This window comes from Panicum virgatum, chromosome 2K (assembly GCF_016808335.1).
Source record: "Panicum virgatum strain AP13 chromosome 2K, P.virgatum_v5, whole genome shotgun sequence".
Taxonomy (NCBI): domain Eukaryota; kingdom Viridiplantae; phylum Streptophyta; class Magnoliopsida; order Poales; family Poaceae; genus Panicum; species Panicum virgatum.
The window spans coordinates 41,387,509-41,402,941 of NC_053137.1; the positions used below are offsets into that span (position 1 = coordinate 41,387,509).

General features: G+C 44.1%; 4 protein-coding genes across 4 annotated transcripts; 3 read left to right on the forward strand and 1 right to left on the reverse strand.

Moving 5' to 3' along the window:
* The first annotated feature begins 2,165 nt into the window (after positions 1-2,165).
* Positions 2,166-5,037, forward strand: LOC120677367 (ubiquitin-like). Its single transcript, XM_039958525.1, has 3 exons — positions 2,166-2,337; positions 3,399-3,676; positions 4,704-5,037. Exons 1-3 carry the CDS (start codon positions 2,235-2,237, stop codon positions 4,740-4,742), a joined length of 420 nt encoding a protein of 139 aa, XP_039814459.1. The 5' UTR covers positions 2,166-2,234; the 3' UTR covers positions 4,743-5,037.
* A 1,485-nt stretch (positions 5,038-6,522) lies between these two features.
* Positions 6,523-8,009, forward strand: LOC120677374 (ubiquitin-60S ribosomal protein L40-like; the record flags this gene model as incomplete). Its single annotated transcript, XM_039958530.1, has 3 exons — positions 6,523-6,749; positions 6,857-6,923; positions 7,655-8,009. Coding segments are annotated over 3 exons (330 nt in total), but the record flags the coding sequence as incomplete, so codon positions are not given.
* An 843-nt stretch (positions 8,010-8,852) lies between these two features.
* On the forward strand, positions 8,853-10,697 carry LOC120695305 (syntaxin-71-like). The gene is made up of 9 exons (XM_039978590.1): positions 8,853-8,996; positions 9,081-9,206; positions 9,310-9,469; positions 9,677-9,762; positions 9,881-9,931; positions 10,051-10,074; positions 10,172-10,216; positions 10,297-10,359; positions 10,458-10,697. The coding sequence occupies exons 1-9, from the start codon at positions 8,853-8,855 to the stop codon at positions 10,536-10,538; spliced, it is 780 nt and encodes a 259-aa protein (XP_039834524.1). The 3' UTR covers positions 10,539-10,697.
* Positions 10,698-10,975: 278 nt separating this feature from the next.
* Positions 10,976-14,775, reverse strand: LOC120677384 (probable protein arginine N-methyltransferase 1). The gene is made up of 9 exons (XM_039958538.1): positions 14,462-14,775; positions 13,412-13,422; positions 13,136-13,291; positions 12,511-12,574; positions 12,275-12,417; positions 12,048-12,135; positions 11,789-11,904; positions 11,554-11,704; positions 10,976-11,458 (listed from the first exon to the last, which is right to left on the reverse strand). The coding sequence occupies exons 1-9, from the start codon at positions 14,676-14,678 to the stop codon at positions 11,253-11,255; spliced, it is 1,152 nt and encodes a 383-aa protein (XP_039814472.1). The 5' UTR covers positions 14,679-14,775; the 3' UTR covers positions 10,976-11,252.
* Positions 14,776-15,433: the final 658 nt, after the last annotated feature.

The following is a 15,433-nucleotide window of genomic DNA, read 5'->3' on the forward strand; positions in this document are numbered from 1 at the left end:
TATTTAATTACCACTTACTAGCTTGTTTGCTTTAAACTCTTAGAACGGTGTACTGCGCTTAAGTTTGTTTCAAACTACCGGTTTGTAATAATCTGTACCTTTTAGTATTTATATAAAAATGTAAGGATTGTTGATGCTCTCTCTTCGTGGAAGCGATCCTAATGTACGGTTGAGATTCAAGTTGTAAGAGGATGATTCAGGTCGTCCCGAGGACACTCGACGGACTACCGGATTTAAACTGTTTTAGGTGCGTTTACAAGAAATTACTACTATGACAACAATTTGACGCACTTAAGCCAGTTTAAGTCGGGCGGTTCCACCACACCGCTGTTGCCTGAAGCGCTGCTATACATGCATGGGTTTCTGCACACAGTGCGTCACACACCACCTTCAGCCGCCCTGCACCTGCTAGTACAACATTTGCAAGATGATCACGAACAACAAACCCCCAAGCTCCCGATCTTTCCTCTGGCCAGAATGCAGCATCAACATTAATTTTCCAAATATCAGGTGACGGTGGAATCCACCTCTGATCATTAATTTGCCCTGACACCTCTCACACCCCTTCCCTCACATCTTCTTGCACCTGAATCAACACTAATCGAGCTTTGTAGAGAACCTCATCAGTCAATTTCCTTGGCTCCCCAGCATTTGCTTTGTTACGTGCATCCCACCATGCCCAAACAATTCTCTTTTGTTCAGACATGGAGATAATCTATCCTGCCACTTGTTCGTCTGATGACAGGCTATTTAGTAGCAGCCTTTCGTCCTTCAAATTCAAAGCTCTCCAACGCGATTTAACATACTTGCATTTGAAGAAACAATGTCCCACATCCTCATCCATCCTCCAACATACCGGGCATCTAGTATCAATCTCCATCCCTCGTCTGCAAATGTTTCTTCGGAAAGGGAGACTGTTGTGTGTGAATCTCCAAAAAACAATGTTTAACTTTGGGTGGACATTTTAGTTTCCAGATCTTGCGCCAACCCAACCCAGCATCTGGTGATTGGCCTAGGGGGCCGAGCTCCCCTCACTAGTCTGTTTTCGTGCTTCTCTTGTTTGCTCATCTGCTAGAACATGGTACTCTAATTTAATCGAGAAAACACCTTTTTTGTCATAGTGCCAAGCTAACAGATCATCCATTCCTTGCTTCATTGGTATACTAAGAATGTGCTCCCAATCCTCCTCCCAGAACACATCTTTGATCTGCTAGCGGTCCCAGTCGCCAGTAGCTGGATCAATCAACTCCGAGACCTTTGTCAGTAACGTGTGGCCCCTTGGTGTTATTGGTCTCCTCATAATCCCATCTGGGATCCATGGATCAAGCCAAATGTTTATCTTTGTCCCGTCACCAACTCTTCAAGCCAAATGTGAATGATCTTAGGTCCTATGGATGAAGCATAAGTCCTAATAAAACAAGAAATGAAGAAATAACTCAAAGAAGTGTCAAATTATATGAGTTCAGCTTGAATCAGGACATTAGATAAACTACGATGTCAAATATGGACGGATCGATGCAACTTAGAATTGCTACGGCAACCAAGTGCAAATAAACTCAGTAGCATTGGATGGACCAATGCTAAGAAGATTAGCATCGGTGCAATTCCCAATTGGTCTGGTGACTTGAAGAGAACATCCATAAGAGCAGGGTTAATAGAGTCACCGGCACACGGGCACCTCGCGCGCTAGCTCACGCGAGCGGCCTTGCGGGTGGTCTCGGGGCCCACAAGTCTTCAATGCTCCGCGCAGCACAGCTGCAAACGTGGAAGCGTGGGAGTGGACCAGCCGTGGCCAACTGACAAAACAGGGCATTGCGCCCGCTTTTTGCCGACGATTCGCGAGACGGTCGTCCTCTTCTCTCTCCTATTTTCTCTCTCTGCCACATAGATGTTGTTGTTGACATGTCTCACCTATTCGACTGCTGATGTAGGAGTATAATACTTGCTCTAAGGTTTTGAGCAGATGTGCCATCAGCATGGTCTGACACTACTAAAAAATAATCCTTCCAAACCGGCCTATGAGTTCTATCTGCGCGAGCCCAACCAGTTCTTGGATTGGACCGGACGGGAAGCAGGCGGTTTGCTTTGGCTTTCGTAGCGGCCGCGTCAAGTCGCCCCTGGCTATAAAGCCGCACCACGTCCGCGGCGCCCCACTCACAGGCAGCTCCACCACCCCACCCCCCAAACCCCCACTCCTCCTGCCGTCCGGCGAGAAATCCCCGAGCTCAGGCGAGATGCAGATCTTCGTGAAGACCCTCACCGGGAAGACGGTGACGCTGGAGGTCGACAGCAGCGACACCGTCGCCAACGTCAAGGCCAAGATCCAGGACAAGGAAGGTACGAGACTCGTAGCGGTTGCGTCGCTTGTGTCTTCTCCCTCCGGGCCCCCTTTCCCCTTCGTCCGCGCGCCGCCCGGCCGCCGGCCGGCGAGCGGCGTTGCTTCTTCTGCATGTACATTGAGACCTTTTGTCGAGTACCGTACCGGCCCGTTAGATCGCTGAAAGGTGCTTCTTTTAGCCTCCCGGTCGGTGGTTTAAGTAACTATATGCGTGTGTATGTGCCAAAGCAGGCAAGGCGCGAGAAATCACTCCCCGCTTTCGTGTGATTTCAGTACGGGGCGGGTTGTGCTCCGGTCGCTTCTTCGGTAGGGTAACAGAGCAGATCGGCCGGTGATGCCGCCTGAACGAAAAAAAGGTTCCTTTCTTGGACCAGGGGAGAAGGGGATGGGGTTTTGATGGGGTTTTTAGCTGCTTGGGCTCGATTTCGAATCCGGCGCGAGGACAGTGCTGGATTAGATTTCCTGATGTGATTCGCGAGCTCGATTGAATGTATTACTGTGTCGGCTTTTGCCAGCGAGCTCAAAGGTGCTTTCTTTGGCCTCGGTTGTTTGGTTCGTTTTCTGAATCAAGGCCAGCGTTCTTGTTGTCTCGGCATGACAATTTAGGTTGGTGTCCTACTCCTACCCTAGGAGACGCTAAAAGGAAATGCATTTCTTTGTGCCTTCTCCTTATCGTGTTTGATTCTTGTGGCCCCGAGCAGAGTGCGTCCGTCGATTTTGGGTGATCGTCAGTCGCAATCGCATCAGGCTGAAATTAGGGAAGAAAAAGAGTTTTTTTTCTTATCCGGAGAGGTGAGAACATGTTAGGATGATCTTGTTCTGGCTTTTCTTGGTGGTGATCCGGGCTGGATTTGGCTTCTCACGGTGTTTTCTTGAACTGGATTTGAGCAAGCCCCTGTTCTGCACTTGGATGCATCTATCTAATCTGCTCGATCGATTTGCTACGAGTTCTGAAGTAGTGACATGCATTGGAAAGTAAAGCGTGTACCTGCAATGAATCTCTTTGGTTTATGATTGCCTCTGTCTTAACAGTCCGCGCTTGCCTATCTCTGTTTTGCAGGCATCCCTCCGGAGCAGCAGCGGCTCATCTTCGCCGGGAAGCAGCTGGAGGACGAGCGCACCCTGGCCGGCTACAACATCCAGAAGGAGTCGACGCTGCACCTGGTGCTCCGCCTCCGGGGCGGCGGCAAGGGCGGCACGTACCCCATTATCGACCTCAACCTCCTCCAGCTCGCGCTCAAGTACCGCCAGCACAAGATGATCTGCCGCAAGTGCTACGCCCGCAACTCCAGCAGGGCCGAGAACTGCCGCAAGAAGAAGTGCGGACACACCAACGAGGTGAATTTTCTGTTATATTTTCAGTTCATCCGGTGTTTATTTTCTTTATCAATATCCGAAGTGTTTTCTGTGCAATTAGGCTGTCATCTTTTTGTGTTCCATTTAAGGTTTTAAATAGCCGGCTATAGCTTCCGTTATAGACCACTATATCTTCTAGAAATGGCGGCCGCTATGGTATTTAGCCCGCTAAAACCGGCTATAGCCCGCTAAATTCTAGCTATAGCTCGCTAAACACCGTAACGGCAGCTCTGCCGCTAAACGTCTTAGCCGGCGATTTAAAATCTTGGTTCCATTTTATCCATTATGGCCTCAATTAGTAGGCTAAACATTGTCCATGTTCATTCTTAAGTCATCGTGCAGAATCCGTGAAACGCTCGTGTTCTCTTGATTTTATCTTCTGTCTGGCCAATTAGATTTGTGTTTGGTATACCTGATGTGCTGAATTATTTATCGTCCCATCTTGGAACATTTTGTGCAATCAAATGTGTATTCATATTTCATAGTCTTCAGTTACTGGCAGCTGATAACAATCTAGTGAAATGGATATCTGTTTATACTTTGATCTGATGTCTTATTTTTCAAACATTCATGTTCAATTTCAGAGAAGAAAAAAACTTGTCCTTGTTTTCCCCGGTCTACAAACTATTCTGAATATATGTCATAGTCACCTTTGATCCATGTTCTTGATTCCAGTAATTGTGGTAGGCATCGCCTATGGTTGCTTAGCCTTCATCATGTGATGCTTGTTAACTCAGAGTTGTCAGAAGTTGGCATCAGTTTGCTAGTTCACCCACTTAGGTTTCCAACAGTTTAGAAGTTACTTGGTGTGCTACTACAGCTCATGATTTATTTTGGACTTTGGTTCATTGTACATACTGTGCTAAAACTAAATCTTGTTTCAATCCTGGAACAGTTTTTGCATCAAGCTTACAACATTCAATTACTGAAAACTGATCACAAGCTGTTTTATCAATACAATTTCTTCATTCTTTGATGTGACGTACTGTTTCTCAACATTCGATTTCAGCTGAGGAAGAAGAAAAAGTTGGCAGCCAAGCGGGAATGAAGCAACATCAAAGAGCAAGTGAAACGAAGGATCTATCCATGCTATGCATCAGTTGAACCAACTATCTTAGCAGTTTATCCATGTTAGAGACCATACTAGAGTTGTGGGGACTCGGAATTTAATTTTCGCCTAGTTTAAAATTCCTACTGGAGTACTTATCTGATGCAGAGCAGCGGTATGCCGCTTCAGAAACTGCTTGCCAAAGTTCCTGCCTGTTGTTGAAACTTCATCGTTCTTACGTGATGCTAGTGGTTAACATGGTCGACGTGAATCTTAATTATCTGAAATGAGCTCTTATCTGTTGTATGCTTTCTTACCTGGACATGTGTGTTCCCGGTTCAATCCCCGTTAAGACAAGCCTAGTGTTGAAGATCTGCGTGGGACACTGTGAATCTTTCGCCTGACCTTACGATAGAGCTAATTTAGGCTACGTTTGGCATAGCTTCTTGGACAGCTTCATAAGCAGCTTCACATGAAGCTATGCCAAATAGTCTTTTTTGAACTAGTTTCAAGCTTGAAGCCATCCATGAAGCTACACATGTGCTTCCACTGGCAGGGTGAAGCCAAAAAACGTAGCTTCACCTAGCTTCACCAGGAAGAAGCTATTTTCCCAAACATTTTTCAAAACAGCTTCAGCTTCGCCAGAGAAGTTGCTTCATTAGCTGTTTCAAAAGAAGCTGAAGCTATGCCAAACGAACCCTTAGTTCTACACTGCATTGTGGGAGAATTTAGTTTCCTTGGAAGTCTGTAAAATTGAAAATGGACAGTGAAAAAATATTGCTCCACTTTTCTGCCTCTTGTAGAATTCTGGTAACCCGTAAATGGACACGGTAACACCGTATTTTTGTTCAAGTAGATATTCCGAAGAATCTGAAGAGTAATTATTTTTAGCTGTTAGGTTAGTGAATCTGCTCGATTTATTTCAGAAAGAAATTATATATGTTTATGCTTTGAACGTGCATGATCATGGGCCGGGAGCCCATATACCACCACGCAACCGGGCCGAGCCTGTTCGACGCAAGACAAGCCCAGTCTGGCTATAAAGCCGCGGCGCTGGCGCTGGTGGCCTGCCGCCCCCCCCCCCCCCCCCCCCCCCCCCCCCCCGAAACCCCTTAAAGGCCCTTCGTTTTGGCTCCGGTTCGGTTTAATTTATTAGCCGCCATGCGCGTTTGTGCGGTTTGATCCGTGGGGGCATTGTACACTGGGTGCTCGAGTCTTCAACAGTTTGATGTCCCTGCTCTGAAACAGAGCAGATCGACCTGAGCGGGGTAAAAAAGCACCTTTTTTGGATCCCGGGAGAAGGGGAGAGGTTTTGTGGGAGCTTTGTTCTACCGTTTCTTGTGACCGAGGCTGTGTTTAGATCCAAACGTCAAAATTCCAAAAATTTTGTAAATCGCCTGCATGGTATATTAAATGTAGTCGCAAAAATTACATTACACAAATAGACTGTAAATCGCGAGATGAATCTAATGAACCTAATCAGGCCGGGATTATATACTAAATTGCTACAATAAATCTACAGTAAACATGCTCTAATGATATATTAATTAGACTCGTTAGCTTCGTCTCGTGGTTTACAGACGAGTTCTGTAATTAATTTTATAATTAATCTATGTTTAATACTTCAAATATGAAAAGATGTCCTTTCAAAAAAATTTACAGAGCATAGTTTGGATTTGGCTTCTCTTTGTGCTTCGTCAAAACCCCTGTTTGGGATTTTGGTCCAATCATGTATATAGGCCCCAGAAATTTTTTTCCTGTTCTTGCTGACCACCACTGATTGTGTTTTGCAGGCATCCCTCCGGACCATCAGTGGCTCATCTTCGCCGGGGAGCAGCTGGAGGACGAGCGCACACTCGCCGACTACGGCGTCCGGAAGGAGTCGACGCTGCACCTGGTGCTCCGCCTCAACGGCAGCGGCAAGGGCGGCAGCTACCCTAGGAACGTCGAGCCCAACCTCCTCCAGCTCGCGCTCAAACACCGCCAGCGCAAGATGATCTGCCGCGAGTACGACGGACGAATCCCCAATCTAGCCATCTCAAATCCTCTGATCGGTCTGGCGTTGCTATCGATCACTAACCGTGCCTTGTGCTATATCGTCGGATGCCGTGCAGGTGCTACGCCCGCAATCCCATCAGGGCCTACAACTGCCGCAAGAAGAAGTGCGGCCACTGCAACGAGGTGAGCGGCCTTTCATGCCATCCAAATGTGGTTGTATGTCAATGATTCCTCCTTTGTATCCATGAAGGCAGCCTTTTCATGTTCAGAGTTGTTGTGGCAAAGTCGACGTTACTGCCTTATTACTGATACCTCATGTTTTGGTTTGTTGTTATGAGTTATGACTGCTTTTGATTGTTTATTAAGTCAATTTGCCTTTTATTTTAGTTGGTGGTGTTTATGCATCTGCTTCTCTGAATCATGAATCGTCCCCCCAAGGACAAGTTGTGCAACAATATATACTCCTATTCGGTTGAGAGCAAAGCAAAATTTTGCCTTGTTTTACCAAGGCATCATAGTGCTCTGTATGTAGCAAATAATCGCTCCTGACCTTAACCCTGATTTACATTAATTTTCCATGTCCTTGACTTTGGTCATCTATCATATCATTGCCCGTGATCTCTTGGTCTATATGATGCTTGTTCCAGAGTTGTCATAATTTGGCATCACTGTGATATATCTAGGTCAATTTATATCAGTTCAGATGTTGCTGTAGCTTGTACTGTTACGCTTCTTAATTTTCTGTTTTCTGATGCAGATTTGTACTACATAGTATACTAAATGATCTTTCCATTCTGGAGCTGTTTTTGCATCAACCTTGCATGCCATTGCTGGCACCTCATGTTCTTTTTGTAGCAAATATTTGTTCACTCTTCAACCTGATGTCTAACTTTTCCCTTATTTTCCTGATTCAGCTGAGGTTAAAGAAGAAGCTGGCTTACAAGGACTAAAAAGGAATGGAACAACATCAGAAAGCGATCAATCCATGGGCCGTTCATCAGTTGAATCCTAGTGTCTTACTACTAGTGTTAGCGTACTGTCTGAATAGAAGTTTAACCTAGTCTAAGTTTCATGCTGGAGTACTTATCTGAGCAGAGGCATGTAGCCTAAGAAACAGCTAGTTTAAGATCCCTGTCGACCTTCGTTGTTAATTTTCAATGCAAATAAACATACTACGTATCTTAATCTAGCGATCGATTCTGATCCTTTGTATCTGCTTTGTATGCCTTTTCTTCTCATGCCTGAATTTGTCAGTGTCACCTAGAGATATTTTACATTTTTTTAAGGAGATATTTTACATAAATGTGCTGGGTTCATTTCTGACCAGGTTCATCATGCTGCTCAGCTCTTCTCCTGCATCATTAAGCCATGCTGAACTCTAGCCGTTCATGTGATGACTGGTCTGGCCAACGATCTTTGCACAGATTTTTGAGTTTTTACTTGCACCTGTTGTCCATGTAAAGTTACCACTTACCAGTTTCATACAAATGTATGCTTTCTTTGAGCTTTCTCGTACAGTTGCAATTAATGTGTCACCTGCACAGAAATTTTGCCCGTTTGCACCATTGCACTATCACAACAAAAAAAACCTTAGTTAATGTTGCAAATGTCTCTCTTAATGAAATATGATTGGGGCCGTCATACCCCGTCCGGTCGAGTTTTAATGTTGCAATTGTCTTTGAGCTGGTACTCTCTCCGTTTCAAATTATACGTAGTTTGACTCTTTTTTTAGCCTAAATTTGATTACTCGTTTTTTTAAATAATTTATGCAAAATATCACTTTTTTGTTTCGTGTTGCTTTATCAATACAAGTTCTTAAAAAATAACTTAAATTTAACAATATTTGCACAAATTTAGAATAGCCAAATTTTAAGTTAAAAAAAGTCAAAGGACCTTAATTTGGATCGCAAGGAGTATCTAACGAACTCAACTGCAAGCCAGACATCTTCAGCCACCATCTCGCAGACCGACGAGGCCCACCTCTTCCTCCGCTCCGGCGTATTCGCTGTCTAACCAGACCACCACATCAGCGGCGGCGGCGAGGCGACGACGCACCATTGCGGGCAAGGCGTCGCCTGCACCAGCCGGCGATCGTCGCCGGGGGGAGAAAAGATGAGCATGATCGACGTGCTTACCCGAGTGGACGCCATCTGCAACAAGTACGAGCGGTACGACGCCGACAGGCACTGGGGCGACGGCGACCCCTTCTCTCGCCTCTACGCGGCCGTCGACGCCGAGATCGACGCCGCCGTCGAGGTCATTGGCTGCCTTTTCGCCATGCTCCTGCTGGCTCCGATTGAAATGTCGCCTGCCACTCATGTCTGGTGAATTCTTTTTCAGAAATCGGGTCGGGCGGCGAAGGAGAAGAACCGGGCGGCGTCGGTGGCCATGAACGCCGACGTGCGGCGAACCAAGGCGCGGCTGCTGGAGGAGGTGGTCAAGCTGCAGAAGATAGCCACCAAGAAGGTCGTCACAAATTTTCCGAGGAGAATTTGAATGCACAGACTTTGAATTTTCGAAGGGAAATGTACAAGATTGTTGATGCAAATCCGGTCGCGTGAATATGCAGGTGAAAGGGCTGCCGCCGGAGGAGAAGGCGTTGCGGGCTGATCTGGTGGCCGCGCTGCCCCACAGGATCCAGGCCGTCCCCGACACCCACGGCGGCGGGGCCACAGACCACGACGGCGGCTGGAATGCTCGGCCAGGGATCAAGTTCGACGATTCTTCAGGTTTCCTCTCCCTGTTAACACATGTGCTGACGATACAATACATACAGTTTTTCGAACATAAGAACAATATTTCATAGGAGTTTTGTGTAGCAATAACCACTGGCCATTGAGCCCATTCTTCATCTTGGTTAATCGACAGCACAATTCATTTTTGTAGATATCTTGGTTCAAACTTACATTTTTCATCTTTTTTCGATCCAAATTCAGTTGAAAAATTAGAAGAGGGGTACTTCCCGACAAGCGAGCAATCAGAGCAGTTCAGAACAGAATACGAGATGCGGCGAATCAAACAGGCAGGTTTTCTGGCCACGCGAATCTTGTGACCAAATGCATTTCACGCTAATCATATCGCTCTGTTCTCTTTCATCTACAGCCATGTATAACCTGTGTCCTGTGAGGTGTAATGTGCAGGACGAAGGGCTGGACTTCATCTCTGAAAGTCTGGACACACTGAAGAATCTGGCCGAGGGGCCAAGTAAAACAAAACCTTTATGATCATCATGCGGGCCGTTAGGGGCCACTATCAATGAAAATCAGGTGGGGAATTCTCTCCCCTCCCGTTGACCCTCAAAAAAAAAAAGAATCTGGCCGAGGACATGAACGAGGTTTTTGTCGCAAATGCGAGCCGCTTTCTCTGTGTTCCGATCCATAGTTCTGTGGTTGCATTATGTTACCTCTCATCATTGTTCATTACTTCTGCAGGAACTGGATAGGCAGGCCCCTCTGATGGATGAGATTGACACCAAGGTTAGTTTCTACAGTCTGTGCAGCTAATTTGTTACCTCTTGTGAATGGCTGAAATTGAACTGTGTACATGATATGCGAAGGTGGATAAAGCTAATTTAGAGATCAAGAGGACCAATGTCAGGCTAAAACAAACTGTCAACCAGGTGACTAGCTGACATTCTTGAATTCCTGAACTGTTAGTGGTAAACTTTGGCATAGTGTTCTTAGCTTTGCTGACGAAACTAGGTCCTGTTTTGCGCAGTTCCGATCAACTAGGAACTTCTTAATTGACATTATCTTAATATGCATCATTCTTGGCATTGCAACATACCTCTACGAGTAAGAAGCTCATCATTTTTATACTTTTTGCCAAAAAAAAACATCATAACATTCTTTATTGTTGTCATCTGACATGGTTCAATCTGCGTGGTTCAATTTCTGATGCAGCATTCTCTCCCGGTGAATCTTCACAACATGGTAACATTAGTATCTCCTGTGCATAAATGATGAGCTCTGAAACTGTGCCTTCGAGAAATCCTTGTTTCATGTAAATTATGTAAATGAGTAGTCTGCTGTGGACCTGGTCATAATCCAAGCAAAAGAAATGACGACATAGTACTTTTGTCCAAGGCTGCATGCTTCTAAAGCTAGTCTGTAATCTGTTTCGCTGTCATAAGATGCACATACAAAGAAAATATCGAACGCTCAAGCAGTTGATATAATGAGCATAAACAAAATGAAAAGGGCAAGGTCTATAATGGCAGAATACTTCAAACACGATAAACTGCAACAGCAATCTTTAGACGGACACAAGTCAACAAATGCCAGCATCATTCAGGAAAGACATACCACCAGGAAATCTGTATGTTTTGCACTACAGCAATCTCACATCTGAGGGCCAGTTTAATATACTCTACCTTGGCTAGATTCCAAAGAATCTAACCAACCAATGCATAATAATACATGGCCATGAGAAAAAGGCATCATTTCTGCCGAACATGATACTCAGTTAAACAAAATTTAGGGGACTTTGGGGCATCTCCCATTTGCACCTTGGTCACCGCATCTTGTAGAACTGTGTTCTTGAAACCTGGCATCTATGCCCATTTATCGAGTACTGGAGCTTAATGTCGATGTCCCGGGGGTTCTTTTTATTGGGCGCAACTGTCATGCTACACGTCAGGGTTTCCCCCTCGCAGATTGTTATTACATCCTCAAGGTAAAGAACGGTTTGCTTCCAGTGAGTGGCTTTTGATCTCGGGCCTGCAAGGAGTTAATTTGAAAATGAGGTTGTGGTCACCAAACTGCTAGAATGAAAGAACATGATTACACAATGTAAAGATGACAAGAGAGTAAACCTGTTGAGAAGCCCATCAGCTTATGGCATTTGGTGAATGACACGTCGAAATATGCAACAAGAGCATGAATATAATCGTTCCGTTGTGCCGTAAGCTTGAATGGTACAGTAAAGGAAGCATCCCCAGGTGTCATTTTGGAGATATCCATTGTCTGAAATACACAGAGATTTAAGCCCAAATATCGCTCAACAAAAAATTAGGGAATCAAATACAACTTCATTAGTCATGCAAATACCTTCAGTAACCGGCAGTTAGTGACAATCTGATTTGCGTCCACTGTATCTACCAGTGGCTCCATCATTGCCTGTTTCTTTATGCAGCTCATATCAAACCCATATACATTATTCCAAACTGCAAAAGAAAAAAAAAACATCAAAGAGAGATCTAAATAGACATTCTATTACTTAATAGGTAATAACCAAGAAGAACATCCTGAAACTTCCAATATAAAACATGTTCTACAAGTTTTATGCACCAAGTACTGCCAAACTTACATTCAATTTTGTCTTCCTTATATTCTGCATCTTCGATTGCAGTAAGATGCAAAGAGGCTCTGTCTGGTAGGACCACGCCATCATCAGTCTAACATCACAGTAGCACAACATAAGAAACACACCTCAAATAGTTAAAATACTGCCCACAAGGTCAGAACTAGACATAGACAAATAAAATTTACTGTGAAAAAAAAATCCAAACATTTTAATTACAAAGGATCACTTACAAGCCATTTATCACGTGCATACAGGACAGTGTTCAACATATTCTCGAACAGGAGGAAATAACCCATCCACTCTGAGATTATAACATCTACTTTTGGAACGGGAAGCTCTATTTCTTCAACTTTCCCTTTTATTACAGTTATGACTGCACAGAGCAAAACAATTTTAATGTTTCATAGCCAACTAAGCACTATATGTATAAACAGAAGAGAGTAAGTTAGAGACAGGAGATATTCACCATTAGAATATCCATTTGTTTTCACAATTTCATTTGCCATGTCTGCCATCTGGGAACATTCAATCTGTAAAGCATAAAAAGATCATATTAGTACAAGAAAAGGATTGAAGTTGCATTCACATGATGTCAAAGTAACGGAAAAATAAACAGGTAAGAACAGATCAACATATATTAGTAAAAAATGTGGGTCAATAAGCCCATAGTAATAAAAAAATAATAATCCCCTGAATTAAAACTACAGAACTTCCCATATCCTAAACTGCATTTGCAGAGACCCTCTATTGTAAACAATAAAGACATTTATCGAAATGGGCATCAGAATAAAAAAGAATAGTGCAATATTTGAGGAAACCCGAGTGTTTTTAACTTGACAGGAAAGAAATTATTGAGCAGCTGCTGACAGTAGATAACCTATTTTGTGTTTCTCATGCTTCTTAAGTACATCCAAATAGGATAGATGACATACATTTTATCTCAAATTCTGATAGCTGTGGACACATTTTATCTTGCTAGGTTAGTAGTTTAGATTGAAAACAAAAAAGATTAGGACATATCCACTGAAAGCTCATGAGGGATATAACCATAATAGTAAAATGAAGACATGAGCATAAGTCATCCAACTAACCGCATAGACATGTTTAGCTCCTGCTTTTGCACAGAAAAGTGAAAGAATCCCAGTTCCAGCGCCAACATCAAGGACTATTTTGTCCTTGATAAGAAAGCTACTCTGGGTGATAACATTTTGATACGTTTTTGTCCGAACAATATCTTTAAGCATTTCCTGCAGTCAGTACGAGAAAATAATTGGCATAAATCTCCTCTCTGAATATTTCTGTGTAATGGGAAACCAACTGCTTGGGAAACAATCCACAAAAGCAAGGCTTGTTCCAGAATCACTTACTTCATGAATACCTGCAAAACAAAGAACAGGGGAAACATAAGTTTGACACTTCGTTTAATGGAGAAGTGCGGGTACAGAGTAAAACAGAACCAAGAAGGTTAATTTGAAATTGCTAGCATAAATAATTACATTTTAAAAAGATCGCAAGGAGACAGGAAATGTGCTATAAATATCACCTGATGCTACATCTCTAGCAGATTACCCATCTCTTATACCCTATATATTCTCTCCATCACCAATAATACTTTTTGTGTTTTTGGTAGTTAGTGCTGTAGCAGATTACTCGAAAGATAGGGTAGAGGAAGGAATCCCCCTACATTTGAGATAGGGTAGCAGATTTGCGTCGCCTATTCTTACAATAATTGAACAATTGCAAGTACTATGGGAAACATTTCACCACAGGTACATGGTAACAAACAAGATACAACTTCAACTAATGATTGGAACTTAAGAAAGGTTAAATTTTTAGGCAACAAACAACTTCAGTCAAATTCCCAACACTTCTACATTTATCATCTGGGAGGCACTGAAAGGCCACACACAGTACAAAACTAACTGAACACCAATCTTTCAATTCCTGAATGCAGCAACTAATCAAAACTCCAACTCATGTGTGCTAAGAACCGATCAAAATATCATCTCCTTTACTGTTTGTTCTGATATACATGACGAAAAAAATAATTACGTACGTTCTAGCTTATGATATCACATAAAAGACTGCATTGAAAACAAAAGACGATCTGCAGCTTCACTACCGAAAGCGAAAAAAAACTGAAACCTTCGGCCAGACTTAGCAATTCCTTAGAACGCAGTACAGCACTCAAGCTAAAAGCTCCGGCTGATCACGCGCGTATCGAATCCACAACCAGAGATCAACCCTTTCCCCCGCACTACAGCCATTCAGTGATACAAACAAGTCTAGCACTTCCTTTGCTCCGCAAAAATCTCCAGATTCAATTTTTTTCCGATGCAAGTTAATAGAAATAGCATCCAAATATGCGGTAAAATAAACAGCGTCTTGGCGAAATCGAGCGGCGGCGGTGCGCGTACCGAAATGGGAGTAGGAGTCGAAGTAGTAGTCGGCGCTGGTCTTGTCGCTGCCAATCACCTCCGCCGCCTGCTCCTCCTCCCCCTCCGCGTCGGGGCCCTCCTCCACCTCCATCTCCACCTCCTCCGCCTCCTCGTCGGAGTCGAACCTCAGCCGCGACGCCGTCGCCTCCGCCAGGCCGCCGTTGGCGTTGCGGTTGCCGTCCTTGCCCCGATCCATGGCTCTCTATCTCTGCCCCCCTGTGTTCTTGTGGCGCGCCGCAAAGCAGGGGGAGGAAAAGCTAGGGTTTTGCGAGAGGGACAGGGGTTTGGAGGAAGTGAGGTTTTATAGCTACGGTTGCGCAAATATCTGCCCGGATTGCAGCTCAGAGTCATCATCACAATTCTTAAACCGGACCTCTGCCTGTGCCATGTACTAGTTGGAGCAGGTCTGAGTTGGATTTTTCCTCTTTTTTTTTAGGTTAGTTGGAGTTGGAGTGCAAAGTTCACAAACACAGGTTTTCTGGTCCGCTTCAAATACTACATCCAATTTTAAGTCTTATTAGTCGATTAATTAGAATTTGTGCTTGTCAAACTATTTGAAATGATGACCATCTATGTGATTTTATATTAGTTAGAATTTGTGCTTGTCAAACTATTTGCAATGGATTTTAAATTGACAAAAGTATTTGGGCCACACCGTGCAAAATTTTGACGGAGCCGGAACCTTTCTGCCCCAATCCAACTCCCAGACGGGGACTGGCGGGCCCAAAGGTATGCCATGGACTACCCTAGGATCCGGCCCACCAAAGCACCCGATCGGCTGACCAGTGGCGGTTTTTTTATTTTTATATTTTTTAAAAACGTTTTTTACATAAATATATTTTCGGTTTCACATCTTACAGTTTTATACCCCTCCGCCCGGCAGGGGGCGGCAGGGACCTACATGTAAATAAACATAAGTTTTTTTTGCGCGGAGGCCCGGTGGAGGGGCGG